Source organism: Phycomyces blakesleeanus, assembly GCF_001638985.1.
Source record: "Phycomyces blakesleeanus NRRL 1555(-) unplaced genomic scaffold PHYBLscaffold_47, whole genome shotgun sequence".
NCBI lineage: Eukaryota > Fungi > Mucoromycota > Mucoromycetes > Mucorales > Phycomycetaceae > Phycomyces > Phycomyces blakesleeanus.
In genome coordinates this window covers 38,686-57,135 of record NW_017265174.1, presented here as the reverse complement: position 1 = coordinate 57,135, position 18,450 = coordinate 38,686, and the positions used below count along the sequence as shown (strand labels likewise).

Here is an 18,450-nt window from a genome sequence, read left to right as displayed (position 1 = left end):
AATTATTTATATATAAGAAGTATCAAGCCCTTGGACCTTAAAAAAATCCTCCCTCTAATGTACCACGCCATAAGGAAAGATTATGTATCATTACTTTAGACCAAGCATTTCAAGGAATATGTAAAAGTAATAATAATAGCATTATGTGTATATGTGTGGAGTTATAGGTCTATATAAACCTCCTTTAATCCAAGAGAAAAAAATTAAAAAAAAAGGGAATTCTAAAGGAGTGAGGTCAATATATAATAATAATGCTACCAAATAGTTTAAAGGCCTTTACATATACAACCAAGTTTACAGTCTAGTAAATAAATATATAAAAAAAGCAAAGGCGTACAGATCAAGAGGCGTATAGGCGTACGGACATACGGGTGTACATTAGGATATACAAAGTGATCCTTATAAGCACAAGCAAAAACAAAAAAAAATTGTAATTTTATTCTTTGATTTATTTTTGTAAGATTTACCTTTAACTTTCAGTACAAGAGATCTTTGTATCTTACATCCCAAAGCACATTGTAGATCTGTCCTTGGTTTTTCTTTTATTCTTACCGTTTAAGCTACAAATTTGTACTTAGGGGAAACAAGACTGAGAGAGAGAGAGATAGATATATAGACAATTGGTTGGTTACATTGACGTAGATAAAGATAGACACACCCACAAATGTATGTATGTGTATTCTGTGATTGCTTTAGTCATTTTGAATAGTATTATTACATGTGTATGACATGTTAACTTTTGCTCTATTTTTTTTTCATTATGCAGGATACTAAAAAAAACAACAAACAAAATCAGTTTAGGGCTTAGACAATGTACATGAGTTGGATTTATGCCAAGATCAAGTACATATATCTGAATACCCAGTACTTCAAAGTAACCGCCCAACTCCTATGGTCAATAATCTATATTTATAAATAACCTTTTACATAGTTGACGCCTTTAGTTCAATGTACTCACTCCAGATAAACCATCTTCTATAAAATGTATATATTAAAGCTATGTACAAAGTGAATGTAAATGTAAATGTAAATGTAGACTTAATAGACAAGGCGAGGTCTCAATTATGATACAACCCCAAAAAAAAGTTGCTGCGTTTAATATGCAGTAGGATATATAATATAGTATGACATGTTTATGTTATGCTATGCTATGCTAACTTTACCTACAAACCTAGCTCACTAAAATTACATAAAGTCCAGAAAAATATAAGAATAAGAATAAAAGACAAAGCAGGAAAGCCAAAAAAAAAATAAGGGATTACCATTGGAATCAAGAACAGACATAGTAATTAACTACTTGCTCTGTTTGCATTTCTTTTGAAAGTTTTTGTTTTGTATAGTAACGTTATAACTATAGGCATAGCTTAAAGTAGTTAAACGGCTCTTCTTTACTATATGTATTCATTTTTTGTCATTCAATTGGACAGCTATACCTCATAAGCCAAACCCCAAACAAGTAGCACTCACTCGCCTAAATATATATACGTATTTCAAGGTATCCAACGACCACTCATAATCTTTACTAATTCATCGATTGATCAAAACCAAAACCAAAAAATATGAATTTGTGTTTTTTAATTGGAGAGTATAAAGTGGATTTCCAAGTCTCATAATAAAATGTAATTTGAGTATTGTGCCCTATTGATTAAATACTATCGAGGACACTTTAATCAGAGTGCATGTACTTTCACATAGGACAATAAGTCAAAAGAAAGTCTGACTAGTACTTCATGGATATATTGTTACCTTTATAAACTATATACTTTATTACAAGCATATTATTTATTGAATTATTGTACAAATCAAAGATCATTCTGATTCCGGTTCTGATTCCGGTTCTAGATAGAGGAAAAAGTTTCTATCATCTTTTTCGTAAAGAAAATAGGTTTCAACAGATTTCAATCGAAATATCAAGACACCGTGTTGAAGATCTCTTTTCCAAAATCTTTTAAGTTTATAATTATATTCAGATCTCTTCATGTCCTTTCGTTTCTTTTCCCTTCCTTTTCTTCGTTTAAAGTCTTTAAGGTATCGCTGGCAAAATTCAATGTCACGTCTTCCAAGTTCCCATGCCAACAATCTGCTCTTTCTGTTTGTTTTGTCGACGCACAGATGGTACCAGTTTGATCGAGGTGCTTGTACTTGATCAGTACCAACATTCCCAATTTGTTCAATGACAATATGTAGAAAAAAAGGAGAAATAATACCATAAATATCTTCAGGATCATCAATTTCGGATTCGCTTGTTTTTAACACTTTTAGTTGTGAAAAGGACATATCCACAAGTATTTGCCCCGTTTCATTCATGTCAGAAGGCTTATAGAAAATATTTTTTAATTTCATATATTTCAGCTGTCTACAACGGAAAGATATGTATTTAAAAACAGACACACTGGTTTTTGCCATTTCAATTTCCAGTCTTTGTAACGGGTGTGGTGCGTGCATGGACAGCGGATATTCGGGAGAATGAATCATTGAATCAGTAATATATAATGATCGCAAGACTGGGCAATAATTCAAAATAATCTCCATGTCAACACGAGGACAAACTAATATCTTCAATACAGTTAAATTTTTGTAAAGTACAACTGGGTTTGTTTCTACAGGTATAGACTGGTTGCAACAGCTGGAATAGATGTTCAAGCTAATCACTGATTCAGAAAGATATTTGATCCACGAGTTTAAACCATTTTCCTTTGACATATTCTCATTAAACTTAATTGTAGCATGCTTGATCTTTACGTTACAGCGTTGAAGAGTGTCATAAAATAAATAAAATAACCAGTAATTGTTGTCGTGGACTATTATGTTTGCTGTTTGTAGACAAGGAAAGAATTGTTTGCTGGATAACAGTAATTGAGGTTGAATCTGATATTTCTTCTGGTCATAAGGTGGTAGATAGAATCTTGGTTTACGCTCACGTGACCTTAAATTGCAGGTGACTAGATTGGGATACTTGTGTGCAAAGTAAAATATCCACGATGGATCAATATACGGAAAATATAAAACAATCTTGGTAACAGTGTGTGCTGGTTCGACGTTTCTTATCGTTTCGATCTCTTTTTCGGATATTGGTTTAAATAAAGTATTTATATTGATATATTGTAGGTGTGGAAAGTAGCTGTGAATTGATTCCATATCGGTAAGGGAAGTATCGGGTCTGTTTATATTATCAATATATTGGCAAATCGTGAGGTGAACAAGGCAAGTCAACGGTGACAATTGTTCGAGAAATTCATCTATAGTGAGCTCTACTTTCTGAAAATCTAGTTCCAGGTGTGATAATGTTTTCCAAAGACTCCAATCAATTTTTACAGCGAATATGTCTTCGTCATATATTGAGTATTTAAGATACTTTATTCTGGAATATGTTTGCTGCAATACTGGAATATATTTCAAGTCATTTGCAAACAATCTGATATTCAAAGCCCACGTTCGATGTGCATTCCATTGATAGACTTCTTTAAGATCGAATTTGTCGCATAGTTTGTCCAGCATATATCCGCTAAAGTAAACTTGAGCCCAATAAGCGTTTAAAAATGGCTCTGTCCACTGCTTGCAGACTATAGCACAGTTAAGTCTGTCTTTTTTATCGACGTGTGTTGCCAGATATGTGAGAATATTGGGTGGTAATTTTGTTGCCATTGTAGCATAGAGATAACGAGAGAAAGATGTATCATTAAATATCCATCAATCAAACCAATTGATATCTAATTGATTGTTTGACATGAAACGATGAGATTTTAGTGTGACTTGTAGAACCCGAGTATTGGTCACCAAACCTTATTCTTTATTTGAAAGTCGGGACTTGTCTTCCGAAAGCAATTAATTGTTGCACATTGTTTTTGACTTCAAAAAAAAAGAACCTAGATGCGAATTGGTTTGAAAGCAGCCTTATTCCTATTGGACAATATTACACTCTCTGGAAAGATACTAAATAGAGCTTTTGATAACAAAGTGTTTCATTTTGAATACATAGAAAACTATTTTGCCGATTTTATTAAAAAGGAACTCCTTTGAATTGACTGGTGTACATCTATTGCTTGAGACTGTAAGCTACACACTAAAACGTAGCACTTTACAAATTTATATAGTGACTAACATGAAAGGCTTGACTTTGAACCTCATAATTATACCCACTAGCCCCCATACACAGACACACAAAGAAATGTTAAATGTATCAATATAATACAAATATATATTTTAAATTTTTAAATTGTATTTTAGTAATCGTCTATAATTTATATACATACAGTCTAGACAAAAGGTTATAGTAATTGTTCAGGATCTAATATTTGTACAGTGTCGTGTAAGATAAATAAGTTTCCAACAAGTCTACGGTTACTTGATAAAGTAGAGGTTGTATCGTATATCAATGCCCCAATTGAGTTTTTACAGCACCTGGCTCCAAAAACTCTGTACACAAGTCCGTCGGCTTCATTTTCCTCCATAATGACAGGAGCCGATGGGTTAAAGACCGCAATCTGAATTTGTTCCATTGTCCAAGAAGTTGGATAGCAGACTTGTAGTACTTTGCAGCTCTTTTTCCGAGCCCTGTTTTTAACCGACAAGTCTAATTCTAATTCAAGAAAATAGTCGAGATCAGTCGATGTCTTTTGAACCAGAAATTCCTTTTTCATGTCAGAAAACAGGTGTTCTCCATGCCATCTACACGCAACAATGCCGGTCTTTTGTTGTGGAGCTCTGACCAGTGGCGTACAATCGAGTACAGCTGGTTGGAGTTTATGTTCTGAGGTAGAAGTAGGACTGGACTCAGGTTTAGATTGATCTGCGCAATTAGGCAAATTTTGTTCTTGTTCTTGTATCCTGATGTCTGTGGTCAGTTCATTAGTTTTAGTTATAGTAGTAGTGGCAGTAGTTTTGGCGGCAAGGGTAGGTGTGGTTTCAGCCGTTTCTGTTTCAATTAAGTATGTATCTTGTGGGTTGGATGTATTTTTTTGCACGTTATTTCGCAGCCTTTTGGTCGGGATTGTGATCTTGGCAAGTGGTTTATCTGTCAGGGCCAAACTATTAAGATTGCCAAGATTTTTGACAGATATGTCTTCATTCAAAGTGTTTTCTGTAGTAGTAATACTGCTATCTACAACTATTGGATTGTTTTGATCAAATCCAGAGTCTAAAATAGGTTGGGCTTCTTGAATCAAAATAGGATCGTTTTTATGCTCGCCAGATTTTGGTTCTCGATGGTCTACAGGATGATTTTCTGTTTCATCCTTTGTTATTTTGGTTGTTGGTGGCGGTAATGAAAGTTCTTTTGTAACTACAGTATCAACCGTTGATGATGATGTCAATTCTTGTTCTTTTGTTTCTTTTGAAGAAAGAGCCTTGTCAATCTCAATTCGGTTAATCATGAATTCGCTGAGACTGTTCATTGCTGCCTCGAATCCATATGTTTCTACTTTACAAGATTTAGCAACCCATTTTGAAAGTCCAGCTTGATGCTCTTCTTCTCGAAAACGTTCTTCTAGTAGAATAATAGCACCTAAAATAGCACAAAAATTAATATTAGACACACCTTATGATCTTGTAATTATGGTTAAATACAAAAACCAGAATAGTTACCCCAATCCTGAAAAACCAATGGTGATTATTATACAACAAAGAAATCCAGGGATTTATATATTTTAATATGGTGCCAATACATGTATCTGGTCCTAGTTTACCTTTTGGTGGCGAATACATCGACCTAGGGCCTGATTGATGGCTATTAATTTATTTATTTAGCTTATTAGCATCAAGAGTTATGCACACAAATATATGCCTCACCTCTGTAAGCCTGTGCTGAATACCTGTAATTCACAAGAGCAAAATCAATAAAAACAAAAACCAAAACCAAAAGCTTTTCACTCACCACTGTGATCCCTTGAAGGAATCGACTCCAGGTTTCCACTTCAAGTCATTGTATGCTTTTTTGAGATTTACTTGAATATCTTTACTTTTTTTTTTTTAAAAAAAAAGTATTGAATATTATCAGCATCAACTCATATGACTTATATATGTTATTCACTCACATGTTTGGATATGGAATTCCTATTGTGACAACAGCTCGACAATTGTTGTCTTTAAAATCAATGCCTTCACTCACTTTACCACGGAAAACCTACAATAAATTAAAATTTACAAGGTTAAATGCATTATTTTCCGATATTCATTAACCTAATGAAAAGAAATAAACAGTAACTGTATATATCTTACCGCAAAGTATATGGCACCATCTTTTCCTTTATTAGGACCTTTTTCTTCAATAGATTTGATGTATCCATAATAATCCTTTAAGGTTTTTTCAAAAGTTGCTTTTGCCTGTCCAGAAGGTTCTGTTACAAGATAGACATTTAAAGTAAAATATTAGTGTTAGAAAGATGTGTATCAATAAACTACAAACACACATAAAAGCTTACCATAAAAAATCCTTTTTCTTTTCTCGAGCCTTTTTAGGATTCCAGTCGCCTACATTAATTAGAATCCAATGAGTATAAGTATGAGACAACATGGACCTTTTCTTCTTATTCTTCTTGTATTATTCTTGTTGTTGTTTTGTAAAAAGCCATTAGAGAAACTTACCGTCCAGCGATTTTTTAGTTTATTCAATGTGCTGTAGGAAGGCACAAAGCACAATACACCAAAAGGCACAGTTTCTGCAATCCCACATAATGCTTTGTACAGAAAACCAACAAAATAAGTCATTACAATTTAGTTTGTATAAAAGAAAACTCCAGAATTTTTTACCTTCTCCAACATCATCTTGGTAGTTAAAGCTCTCCATCTGAGTATATACTCCTTTAAGAAGACAATTATTAGGTCTACCAGAAAACATATTATTATTATTATTAATCAACAAATTAAAAGCAGAGGTATAGATCTATATAGTAGAAAGCTTACCCAGTTGGTATAACCCGTACCCACACCTGGGATTCTTCAATAACATGGTTTGCTTCAAGTCGAATTGGACTATTAAACACACATATATACATTTGAAAATAAAAACAGTTTAGTGATTTGAGTGGATCCAATACCAATATATATATATATATATATATATATATATATATATATATTCCTACTTACAATGGTGAATTCAATTCTGAAGCAAATATGTTCAACTAAAAAAAAACATACATACACACATATTTATAATAGCTCATTAGTGTCAAGTACTTATAGAGAGCACTCTACAAGGAGACTACATCTTACCGGTGAAAGTGTTCCACTTGTTAAAACAATCGAGTGAGTAAGGGTTGAGAGCTGATTGAAAATAACACCAGGATTGAGACACCTGATTATACATACATATTAAAGTTTGCCTTTTCTTTCTCGATTCTCCAATACATAGGAGCAAGTTTGCTTTTATTCTTTAATTACCAAAATCCAAGTTTGAAAACCCATTCAGAGCCTTTTTTAGTTTTTAGTTTTTAGTTTGATTTTTAGCATCCAATTTATTTAAATAAACTTACTTGTTGAAGAGTCTCCAGTACGATTCACCTTTTTGATCAGTACCATTCTGTAGTCATCTTCATAATTGGTATTGCTTTCGTACATGAATCCCAAAACCATAAAAATTCCTTTTTTTTTATGTATACGTGCATGTGTATGAGGGGATTGATTTTATAAGTATAGGCTTTCGTTATTATTATCATTATTTTGGTTACCTTCAATCAGTCGAAGTGCGTAATTACTAAGACATTTTCTATTATGAACCTTTGGAGTACCATCCTCATTCTCAGTTAATTCTTTCTTTGATTCGATATTGGCATCGCGCTCTCTTTCACGTCTGACTGACTCAGCAAGAGCAGCAATTGCAGTGTAAGCCGGAGTAAGTGAAGCCTCGAATGTATTCTTGGTGATTCCAATGTCCTTTAGCTTTGCAATGATTTCTTTGCCAGACCAACTACCAGAACGAATTAAATATATATATATGTTACTTAATAATTAGTGTAGTATGAGTAGATTTACACTTACAGATGAACGTGTTGTTCAAATTCCTTGATAGTAAACATATTAGAGGGATCTTTGATCCATTCTAATAAGCTCTCGGTAAACTAAAATGACCCAGGTTATTATATATAAAAAAGCACAACTTGTTTGTTTGTTTGCTTGCTTGCTTTTTTTTTAAGAAAAAAGGAAGGTATATTAATGTAAAAAGAACAACTTACATAAAGAAGTAAATTGTGTTCCTCTGGAAGCTGTTTATTGCGAATGACTTGATTAAGCTCAGTCTGAAGCATGCCCAAATCAACCTCTGTCACTTCAAACGATCCAGCAGAGCGTGAAGAGTCTTCTATATTGTGTGCTATTGGACCAAAACATTCAAAATCAAATTGTGAATGATATTACTAATAGTTATATACTTTTTTTTGTATTGTTATTACCTTCATCGAGAATGACAATAGCGTCCTTTAGGTCAATACGCATAACCTTTCGAATAACTAAATTGGTATGCCAAAAATTATATTAGATCATACACTCGCAGTCTTGATATCCCCTCTTTTTATAAGTTAGCTAGAGAAATTCTTACTGGGATCAATAAGGTAGTTGTAAGGGCAAAATACGATTTCTGCAAAATCAGCCATACCCCGTGTCGCATAATAAGGACAACCTAGATATTATTATTTTAATAATAATAATAAAACGATCCAAATTTCGACATCATATTAATATTATCGCAAAAGCAAAAATATAAAAGACTTTCTTTATTAAACTTACATCTTGTTTGGGAACCTAGACGAACAATGTCTTCTATATCCCAGATCTCCATGCTTCCTCCTCTTTGGATGTTTGGATTTGAAATCAATTTTCCAGCTTGAAGACCTGGAATACAGTGCCGTGCATCCAGCAGGGTACCACTATTAATATCACCACATATGAATACATACATACATCATATACAGCATAAATCATTTGGCATTTTACCAGTCATCTGCCTTTGTTGCTGATTTGGACACCTTTTTATCGACTGTGTTCATTGAGATTAACCAGATAATAAAATAATGATAGCAACAATAACAGTAGAAACAAATTAAAGATTGTTGTTGCTGTCGTTGATATATAGACAATCCTTACTACACATCTGGTCACGACTACCCAAGATGGACATCTCTAAAGGAAAATCAATATAATTAAATTCTACAATTCTCTTGTGATTATATGCACCCAAAAAGAAAAGACAACAACAAAAAAGAAAAAGAATTGTGGATTACTTGGTCGATAAAACGTATTTCCCTTTAACTCGCCAATGAGTTGAGCAAGCTGTTTGTGCCTATGTGTTGCATGTGTAAATTCACATACATTTAGAATTTTATTTATTTATTTATTTACTATGATTTAATTGGATTTTATACTGGCATTGGATACTCGATAAGCTATATACATACGTGCGACTTCCAACATAAATTTTGGGCAATTTTGGTGCAGTTGTATTTGGTACCGATTCACTCATATTTACTGCGGTTGTAGTGTCGTTCGTATTAACAACTGGATTTAATATTGGCAAAGATCCACCTCCTCCTATTTTTCTTCTAATATTTGCCGGCTGAAAATCATCATCCGTCTCTTCTCTATTAATTTCTACGTAGCTAATTGGCACATTGGTAGCTTCCATCAATGTATCTTCCCAGACTTTTTTTGCAATTTCTGTTGCCTTTTTCTGTTTCTCTGCTTGAATGTCATTTTCTTTCTTCTTTTCATAGTCTAACCATGCTGTAGTTTTGGTATTTCCCGATATTTAGCAAAATAGTAATACCAATCCAATTTATTTTATTGTACTGTATTCTATTGATGACAGATCCACACTTCTTTTCCTTACCCAATGCAGCACACAAAATTGCCAACGATTTTCCAGATCCTAAAAGTAATTTTTGATATACAAAAAAATTATATCCTAATTATTCATACATATGTTAAGTATGAGCAATACATACCAGTTGGACTCTCTAGTAATGCATTCTCACGGTTTTTCAAGGCTTTGACAATCTTGTTTTTTTTCAATAAATATTTTAAAGATGTGAATGTTATTACAAAAAAAAAGAGAGAGTTAAATTAATATTTAAAGCGTCATTATACCATGGACATCATCTGGATCTGAGATTTGTCTACAAAAGATGTCATAATCGATCAATTCAATCGATCCAACAATGAAAAAAAAAACAACCATTACTACTTACATGCTCGAAAAGGAAACTCGATCTTTACTCCAGCCATTGTATAGATTTTTTTCTCTGCTTGTTTGCGTATAATTTGAGCAAGATCAATCTCATTTCGATTTGCTAGTTCAAACGTCAATTCGGTTTGACGCTCCTTTTCTTTCTTCCACATCTCGAATGAGTTTGGCAACTTTTTATTTCTTGACACCATTAATAATATATATATAATAATAAGAGAGTAATATGTACGTGTATGTATTTTAAATTAAAGGTATATATATGTATATACGTATGTGAAGATATGTATATATGTAAAAATAAGCCAATAGAAAAAAAAATTATATGTATAAACTAGGTTGTTTTCTGTCACTAAGTTTCAGTAAATATCACGTGCAGAGACTTCCTGTCTTTAATTCTTTTCAACTTTTTTTTTGTCTTGACATTTGTTATCCAGTTACTTGTCATTGACAATAAATAGATAGTAGTTCTATTTTATCTTTTTTTTTTTAAATACACCATTCTGTCTACTACCGATGGTAGATATCTAAGCCAAGCATACAGAACTTCCTTAGATAAAGATATACTAGTAAATGAAATAAACAATAAAAACAACCCTAGATAAACCACAAAAGATAAAAGAAAAAATAATAAATGGAAAATGCCATGGTGTTTTACTTGAAGTACTTTATATTATTATTATTACTATGCGGTTTAATATTAAAATGGAATTATGATTAAAATAAGAGGGTTAATTACTAGTTAGTTGATAATAAGGAGCTTTCAAAAACTAATAGAAAATTTACAATAAAGCAAAAATAAAATAAAATAATAATTAATTAATTAATTAAATTCAAATACCATCTCTATTCAAATGCCCAGTCTTTTTTGTAGATTGTAGGGCATTTTTGGATCTCAGCTGTTTTAAGAATTTTTTAGTGCTCAAAAACACCTAGGAGCGTAGCAATTTTGTGAGGCTAGAAAAATCCCTCCACAAAAAAAAATGCGGCGGTGTTCCAATATATTGTCTCTCCTAATGTCGTATAATCAAAAAAATAAAATTTTATCACTTCGGAAATAAAAGCGTACTTTAGAAAAAAAACGTACTAAACTGTCCATTTTTTAAATGCTACAAATAAAGTAGCAAAAGTAGCAAAAAAAAGGTCGGCAAATGAAAATTAAATAGTTGGATTTCACATATAATATTGCACTTTGATATATGAGTATATATGTTTTTTTTTTAAAAAAAAAAAATAAAAATAAAAAATAAATAACTATATCAACTTAATTTTTTTTGTCTTATATATAATGTAGAGGGCTAGTTAATAATCTAATAAGAAAAAAATGTAATAATATGGTCTTTACTATGTTTTTATTTATTATGGCTAGTGATAATAAAATAACCTCTAATAAATATTTTGAGTGTATTTTTTTGCCAAACTAGCCCATTAAATTAAATAACAAAAAAAAATTGAAATTGATGTCTGTTTAACCATTTGGTCATCCAAGTATTCAATTATCCTAATAATTTACTACATTTAGTATTATTGTCCCCAGCAAATAAAAAAAAAGAAAGAAAGAAAAAAGATAAAGAAATTAACAACTTATCCCATTTTTTTTTGAATGTAGTGATGAATTCTAAATCCCTTGTAAAACATGATATACATATCACAATTGAATAAGAAACAGACTACAAAACAAAACTGGTTTTTTCTTGTTAATAAACCTGGCAAATTAACAACTTATTGTTATTTTATAACATATATATGTTGCTAGCTTTGATAAGCTAGCTTTTACTTATGGTGTTTGCCAGAATACAGAGAAAACTCATCCAGAAACGGGAGAATATCAGGCACTACATAACATGGTCACGGAGCTTTACTGCGTAGTAAAAAAAAAACTGATATCAATAGCACAAAATGTTTTTTCATTTGAACGTAGCCCAAAGTGTCCTACATACATATATATATAATTATTGTGTAGATAATCATGATTCGGTGTTATAGCAAATACGGTACCCCTAAGGTAGAATACTGTATAAAGGTGTAGTGAATAAAACACAAACATTCTACTATTTAAAAAAATAAGATCTTTATCAATGGTGCAATATTTTACAACACTTTGAATAAAAGAGATACCAGTTTATAGAGCATGAAAAAGAGCGAGAAATTACACAGGGCAAAAGAATGAATATCATTCTCGCAGGCAGTGCTGATAGTAACCAAAGCATACTTTTTATATTTGAAGATCAAAAAACTTTTATAACTACTCTCTGGCAGGGATGTTGTTTCAGGCGTTAAACGCATTGTCCTTTTTTTTTTGTGAGAAATATACTTCTAAAAATGGAAGATTATTCTGCTGTTGATGGCGATTTTTCACTACGTAGTCTCATTCCGTGAGTACTTTCAGGTGAGCCCCAAATGTGATAATAAATCTCATCCAAAATAGGAAACTAACTTTCCTCTCCTGCTTCTCTTGAGAAACCCTCCCTTTACTCGGTAACTTCTTTTTTTAAAAAAAAAAAACGAAATACGCGATCTTATCATATGATTCTCTCGCTCTACATCATCAACAAGGCCGGTGGTCTGGTTTATCAAAAAGACTTTGGAGATCAGCTCGAGAAGCTATCGAGTAATGAATATCTTGTTCTTGCAGGCACATTTCACGGGTAAGAGTGTGTATTGTAAAACTCTATTGATTCTCATTACTTTATTTTTTTTCTCTCATCATCTTTAGTGTACATGCCATTACGTCAAAAATCTCGCCTCTCTATGGCTCTACCGGAATTGAGATGTTAGAGGCCGACACATTCAGATTGTTTTGCTTCCAGACACTCACAGGTAACGTACTCTATTATACTTTGAAAACTAAACTATTTTCAAACAAATAAGTAATAGTATATGGATTCTAACCGAAGTTTATAGGGAGCAAATTCTTGCTGTTCACTGACCCACAGCAGGTTTCTGTAGAACCCTATATGAAAAAGATTTATGATCTGTACAGTGATTTTGTGATGAAGAATCCCTTCCATACCCCGGAAATGCCAATTCGATGTGATCGATTTGATCAGTCTCTTTTGAAGTTCATTAAATCTGTCAATGGTGGATAAAGCAAAAGAAAAAGAAAGATAAAGCACAACAACCAAAAAAAAAAAATCCAAGGCTTTAAACAATTCAGGCTTTCTGCTTTTTTTTTCTTGCTACACACTGTACACAAGCAAGTTGCATAAATGTGAATATGTACTATATTTCTTTCTTTTTTGTTTTCAGGACTCGTTTATAATGAACCCTTAAAGAAAAGCAGTGCTTAACACACACACACATGTTATTGTTCTTTCAATAAGTTACAGTGCCTTTTTTTTATATTTTGGCTTTAATAAATAGCATACAAAAGCAAGAATAATTTTGAATATAGGATTAGAACATTTGGCCTGTTGATTACAGCTTCTTCATATATCTCATTGTCTTTGAAACTAAAAAGTGATACTGGTACATTTGAAAATTCCAAATGCAAAATACACTTTTTTATTGATATCATATCAGCATTAATTTCACAGTGAAACAGATTCAATACTTTAATCAGTGTCAAAGTGCTATAACAGCAACCTATACCCAAAACAAAAACAAAAAAGAAGTATTTGCTTATAAGAATTTTGGACTCATGTTATTCAAACAAGCATTATACTCAACAAAACCATTCTCATTTTCTTGTTAGTGTAACACACATACACTCAAAGAAAGTGCAGCTGTCCATCAAAGGTTCATTTTTTATATATATATATTACATTAAGAAAGCTATGGGGACGGTCTTTGTGACTTGAAGATCAGGACTACTTTTTTCTTTTTTCTTTTCTCAAAGTGTAGGAAACTTTATATAATTGTTCTGTATTCTACCAATGTAAGAACGATTTTCATAGATTCCCAACAACAACAACAATATATATATATATAAAAGTAATGCGCCCGAGATTAATAAAACCCAAAAACCAAATAGGTCTCGCTTGATTGTTAAGAATCTACCAAAAGATCTCACCGAAGAGAAATTCCGGGAACATTTCGCCAGTAAAGGCGAGGTGACCGATGCAAAGCTAATGAAGACAGCGTATGTATAAAAATCAATAATACTAATACTAATTGAATCAAACATTGAACGGCCTCGAGAAAAAAATTATTAAGTAAAATCGATTGTTTCTTTTACTAAATACCTTTCCCCCCCTTTTTTTTCTATTCTTTACTCTTGGTGTAGTTGGGGTGCCTCCAGAAGATTTGGTTTTATTGGTTACCGTACCGAGAAAGCCGCAGAAGCTGCAATGAAGCATTTTAACAATACTTTTATAAACATGGCCAAAATTAGTGTCGAAATTGCAATTCCCGTAAGTATTAAACAAAAAAAGACTATTTTTTTTTATTTTTTTAAGGCAAAAAAATATACTATTATTTCATTCTTTACAAACCATTAAATAATTATATATGTGTATAAACTGTCGATTTTTTCTTTCTTTTAGTATGGCTCGGATACTTTACCTCGTGCATGGAGTAGATACACTGAAGGAACATCAGCACACGATCGAGTAAACGAAACCACTAAAAAGAATGACACTTTCGAGGTAGAGGAAACAGACGCATTCAAGGCCAAGCAGGAAAAGAAATCCCAGCACGTCAATGAATTGAAGAATGCGGAAGAGAATGATCCTAAGCTCAAAGAGTATCTGAGTGTCATGGCAGCTAGATCCAAGACCAAGACCTGGGCTAACGACGATGTTGCTCCCATTAACGGACTTGGAAAGGCCAATGGTGGTGCTGACGATGAGGCTCACAAGCTGGCTCTTGCTGCCGATCCCGAAGACGATTTGTATGAGGATTTGCCACCAAAGAAGTCTCAGGCTGCAGATGACGATGAAGACGAAGATGAGGAGATGGAAGAATCTGTAGAGGACGAGGATTCCAAGGAAAAGACAAAGTCCAAGAAGACAAAGTCCAAGAAGAGCGAAGGTAGTGAAGGCAGCGCACAGAAACCCGATGAGGACGCAGTTATGGAAGATGCCGCAGAACAGAAGCCAAAGTATGACGATGATGCCAATGTAAGAGGAAAGCCTGACGAAGTTGATCCTAAAGATCAGATCAACGATACTGGCCGTCTGTTTGTTCGTAACTTGTCATACTCTTGCACCGAGCAAGATCTTCGTGACTTGTTCTCTCCATTTGGTCCCATTTCAGAGGTATGCGTTTGTGTGGATGATATGAATCAAGAAGAAGAGAAAAAATAGGGGAACGCCTTTCTAAATTTATTTGTGGTTAAATAGGTTTATTTGCCTATTGCAAAGGATACCAAGCGATCCAAGGGTTTTGCATATATCCTTTTCTTGATGCCTGAGCACGCAATCAAAGCTTATGAGGCTTTGGATATGAAGTTCTTCCAGGGTCGTCTTTTGCACATTTTGGCTTCCAAGGAAAAGCCCCCACCAAAGGAAGACGAGTTCTTTGGTCCCAATGGAACCAAATTGAGTAGTGTGAAGAAGGACAAGGAAAAGAAGCGTAGAAACATGGCTGGCAGTGACTTTAACTGGAACTCACTGTATATGAGCGTACGTCTATCAAAATATCATACTACATGTATACACAAGATAAACTATAAGACCATGAGCTAATTTGGATATATATATATATATATTATATTTTTAATCGATTAGAGCGATGCCATTGCTGCCTCTATTGCTGATCGTCTCGGCGTATCAAAATCCGATGTCCTGAACCCTGATGCAGACAACATGGCTGTTAGATTGGCCTTGGCAGAGACACAGATTGTTACCGAGACAAAGGAGTTTTTCGAGAAACACGGTATTATTTTGGACACTTTTGGATCAAAGGATCGTAGTGAGAATGTTATTTTGGTCAAGAACATTCCCTTTGGAACTAGTGAAGAAGAAATCCGTGGTCTGTTTGGCAAATTTGGAGAACTTGGCAGAGTAAGTAATATATATATATATGATATACTCATTTCACAAATGAGTTTCTTTTTATTTTATTTTTTATTTTTCAAAAAATTAAACAAAAAAATGGTTTCAATAGGTACTTATCCCTCCTGCCAAAACAATGGCTGTTGTCGAATTTATTGAAAACAACGAAGCTCGTGCCGCTTTTAGAGGTCTTGCCTACCGTCGTTTCAAGGATTCTTTGATTTACCTTGAAAAGGCACCCAATGGCTTGTTCAAAGATAAATATGACCCTGCCGCTATTAAGAAGAGAGCCGAAGAACATGTTGCTAAAAAGGCTGCTGCCGCTGAACTCATGGAAACCTCTACCAAGGATGATGATTCAGATGTCGCAACCTTGTTTGTCAAGAATCTCAGCTTCTCTACAACAGTCGAGTCTTTGAAAAAGGTGTTCTCCAACTTGGAGGGTTACCGGTCATCGCGTATCAATGTCAAGCCGGATCCCAAGGTTCCTGGAAAGAATTTGAGCATGGGTTTTGGATTCGTAGAGTTTAACAACAAGGAAAATGCATCCAAAGCACTTGCTGCTATGCAAGGATATACTCTCGATGGACATGCTCTTGAGCTCAAGTTCTCTCATCGCAACACAGACGCAAAGCCTTCTTCAACAAAGGCAGAAACCACCAAGCTGGTGGTACGAAACGTGCCTTTCGAAGCAACCTCAAAGGATTTGACAGAACTATTTGGGTAAGTCTAGGAAATAAAAGAAAAAAGAAAAGGAAAGAAGGAGCTGAATATGAAAATACCTAATACTGTAATTTGATAGTACATACGGACAACTCAAGTCTATGCGTCTTCCCAAGAAGTTCAATGGTGGTCACCGAGGTTTTGCTTTTTTGGACTTTATGACCAAGCAAGAGGCCAAGAATGTATATGACAACATGGGAAGTATCCATTTGTACGGTCGTCACTTGGTGCTTGAATGGGCACAAGAAGAAGATGGCATTGATGCTTTAAGAGAGAAGACCGGCAAGTCTTATGCAAAAGAAGAGAGCCACAACGGACGTAATGCCAAGCGACAGAGAGTAGACTTGGATGGTGTAGAAGACGACATGCTGGAGTAAGAGCTATCGCTCATTGTTTTCTTTTATATATATATATATATATTCATTTCAGCCCTATACATTTATTTCTCAAGATTTATATATCACAAATTTGCATTTCAAATCATTCTTTAATTTCATTACCATCTTGATATGAACTTTTTCTTTTTTTTTTAATTCTTATTTTGCTTAAAACCAATTTGACCCATGTATTGAAACATGTGCTAATGATCAGAATCAAATAGACTACACTACTTTTATTGATATTTCTTTTTCTAATGTATCAAAACACACTATATCCCAAGTTCACACAACGACATTTATATGGGAAATGTGTACAGATACAATGAAACTTGAAAATGTACAGTGCACAAGTATCCACCACAGCACAATAGCAGCAATAGCTGAAAAAAATAAAATACACCATTGAGGAAGCATAATTTGATTGCATAACCGAATTTATTATAAGCTTACAACACTGAATGTTCAAGATCCATTTGCAGGCTTATATGCAAAATTCGTACTGATGAGGGAAATACACTGTTCCAATTACCTTGACTTGTTACCCGTGCTAGTGGGAAAGAAGGTTTGATTAAGAATTGAGGTATTTTATTTGCACAAGATTTATTTGATTGGTTTGAGGATTCACAGTATCACATCTTTCCATTTCAAACCATCCTTTTATTTTATTTTATTTTATTTTATTTTATTTTATTGCCATCTTCATATTGGTTGTTCTACTTGAGACCAATAATATTTCCGTTTTAAAACATGTGATGATGATCAGGCTTAAATAGGGTTTCTTCCATTGGCAGCTTTTTGGAATTTGGTAGTTTTTAATACATTTTGGTCTGTAAAAAAAAAACGAACAAAATGAGTTTAGCCAAACATTTTAACTTTTTTTTTCTACCCTTATAAATTGATCAATATATATTTTGTAAAAAAAAACTAAAAATATATTCAAAGTTGCAATTGCTACCATTTTTTCTCTCTTGATACTTTTGATCTGTCTAGACCAACTATATGGATATTAGGCTACTGGAACAAAATTGAGCTAATAATAATCTTATGACAGCTCGAATACATGGTAATGTTAAGCAAGCCTTGATGATACATTTAATTTGCAAAGATATACTCTTTCGATAGAGTGATAATATTAATGATAAAAGATCAAGCTGATATTCAATGTTAGCCATGTATTTCTGTGCTGGACAGATGCCTTTAGATTTGAATTGTAAATCATATCAAACAAAGAAATACT

The 18,450-nt window shown here is 33.3% G+C and overlaps 5 protein-coding genes across 5 annotated transcripts; 3 read left to right on the top strand and 2 right to left on the bottom strand.

Moving 5' to 3' along the window:
* Positions 1–1,809: 1,809 nt before the first annotated feature.
* On the bottom strand, positions 1,810–3,645 carry PHYBLDRAFT_153630 (hypothetical protein; the record flags this gene model as incomplete). Its single annotated transcript, XM_018433209.1, has 1 exon — positions 1,810–3,645. The coding sequence occupies one exon, from the start codon at positions 3,643–3,645 to the stop codon at positions 1,810–1,812; it is 1,836 nt and encodes a 611-aa protein (XP_018283284.1).
* A 623-nt stretch (positions 3,646–4,268) lies between these two features.
* On the bottom strand, positions 4,269–10,368 carry PHYBLDRAFT_153629 (hypothetical protein; the record flags this gene model as incomplete). Its single annotated transcript, XM_018433208.1, has 29 exons — positions 4,269–5,503; positions 5,584–5,590; positions 5,685–5,725; positions 5,788–5,810; positions 5,873–5,956; positions 6,033–6,121; positions 6,217–6,335; positions 6,420–6,468; positions 6,583–6,674; positions 6,748–6,821; positions 6,901–6,969; positions 7,087–7,121; positions 7,213–7,294; positions 7,381–7,411; positions 7,473–7,580; positions 7,668–7,906; positions 7,978–8,057; positions 8,172–8,308; positions 8,388–8,444; positions 8,534–8,614; positions 8,722–8,861; positions 8,929–8,971; positions 9,079–9,114; positions 9,216–9,274; positions 9,390–9,714; positions 9,821–9,859; positions 9,936–9,987; positions 10,078–10,106; positions 10,179–10,368. The coding sequence occupies 29 exons, from the start codon at positions 10,366–10,368 to the stop codon at positions 4,269–4,271; spliced, it is 3,645 nt and encodes a 1,214-aa protein (XP_018283283.1).
* Positions 10,369–10,808: 440 nt separating this feature from the next.
* PHYBLDRAFT_176293 (hypothetical protein) lies at positions 10,809–12,454 on the top strand (the record flags this gene model as incomplete). Its single annotated transcript, XM_018437725.1, has 4 exons — positions 10,809–10,837; positions 11,931–12,042; positions 12,138–12,179; positions 12,287–12,454. The coding sequence occupies 4 exons, from the start codon at positions 10,809–10,811 to the stop codon at positions 12,452–12,454; spliced, it is 351 nt and encodes a 116-aa protein (XP_018283282.1).
* A 165-nt stretch (positions 12,455–12,619) lies between these two features.
* Positions 12,620–13,528, top strand: PHYBLDRAFT_160856 (hypothetical protein). The gene is made up of 3 exons (XM_018434273.1): positions 12,620–12,822; positions 12,891–12,994; positions 13,079–13,528. The coding sequence occupies exons 1-3, from the start codon at positions 12,701–12,703 to the stop codon at positions 13,261–13,263; spliced, it is 411 nt and encodes a 136-aa protein (XP_018283281.1). The 5' UTR covers positions 12,620–12,700; the 3' UTR covers positions 13,264–13,528.
* A 620-nt stretch (positions 13,529–14,148) lies between these two features.
* Positions 14,149–17,210, top strand: PHYBLDRAFT_26386 (hypothetical protein; the record flags this gene model as incomplete). The annotated part of the gene is made up of 7 exons (XM_018439889.1): positions 14,149–14,255; positions 14,415–14,530; positions 14,726–15,372; positions 15,457–15,738; positions 15,844–16,119; positions 16,223–16,833; positions 16,913–17,210. Coding segments are annotated over 7 exons (2,337 nt in total), but the record flags the coding sequence as incomplete, so codon positions are not given.
* Positions 17,211–18,450: the final 1,240 nt, after the last annotated feature.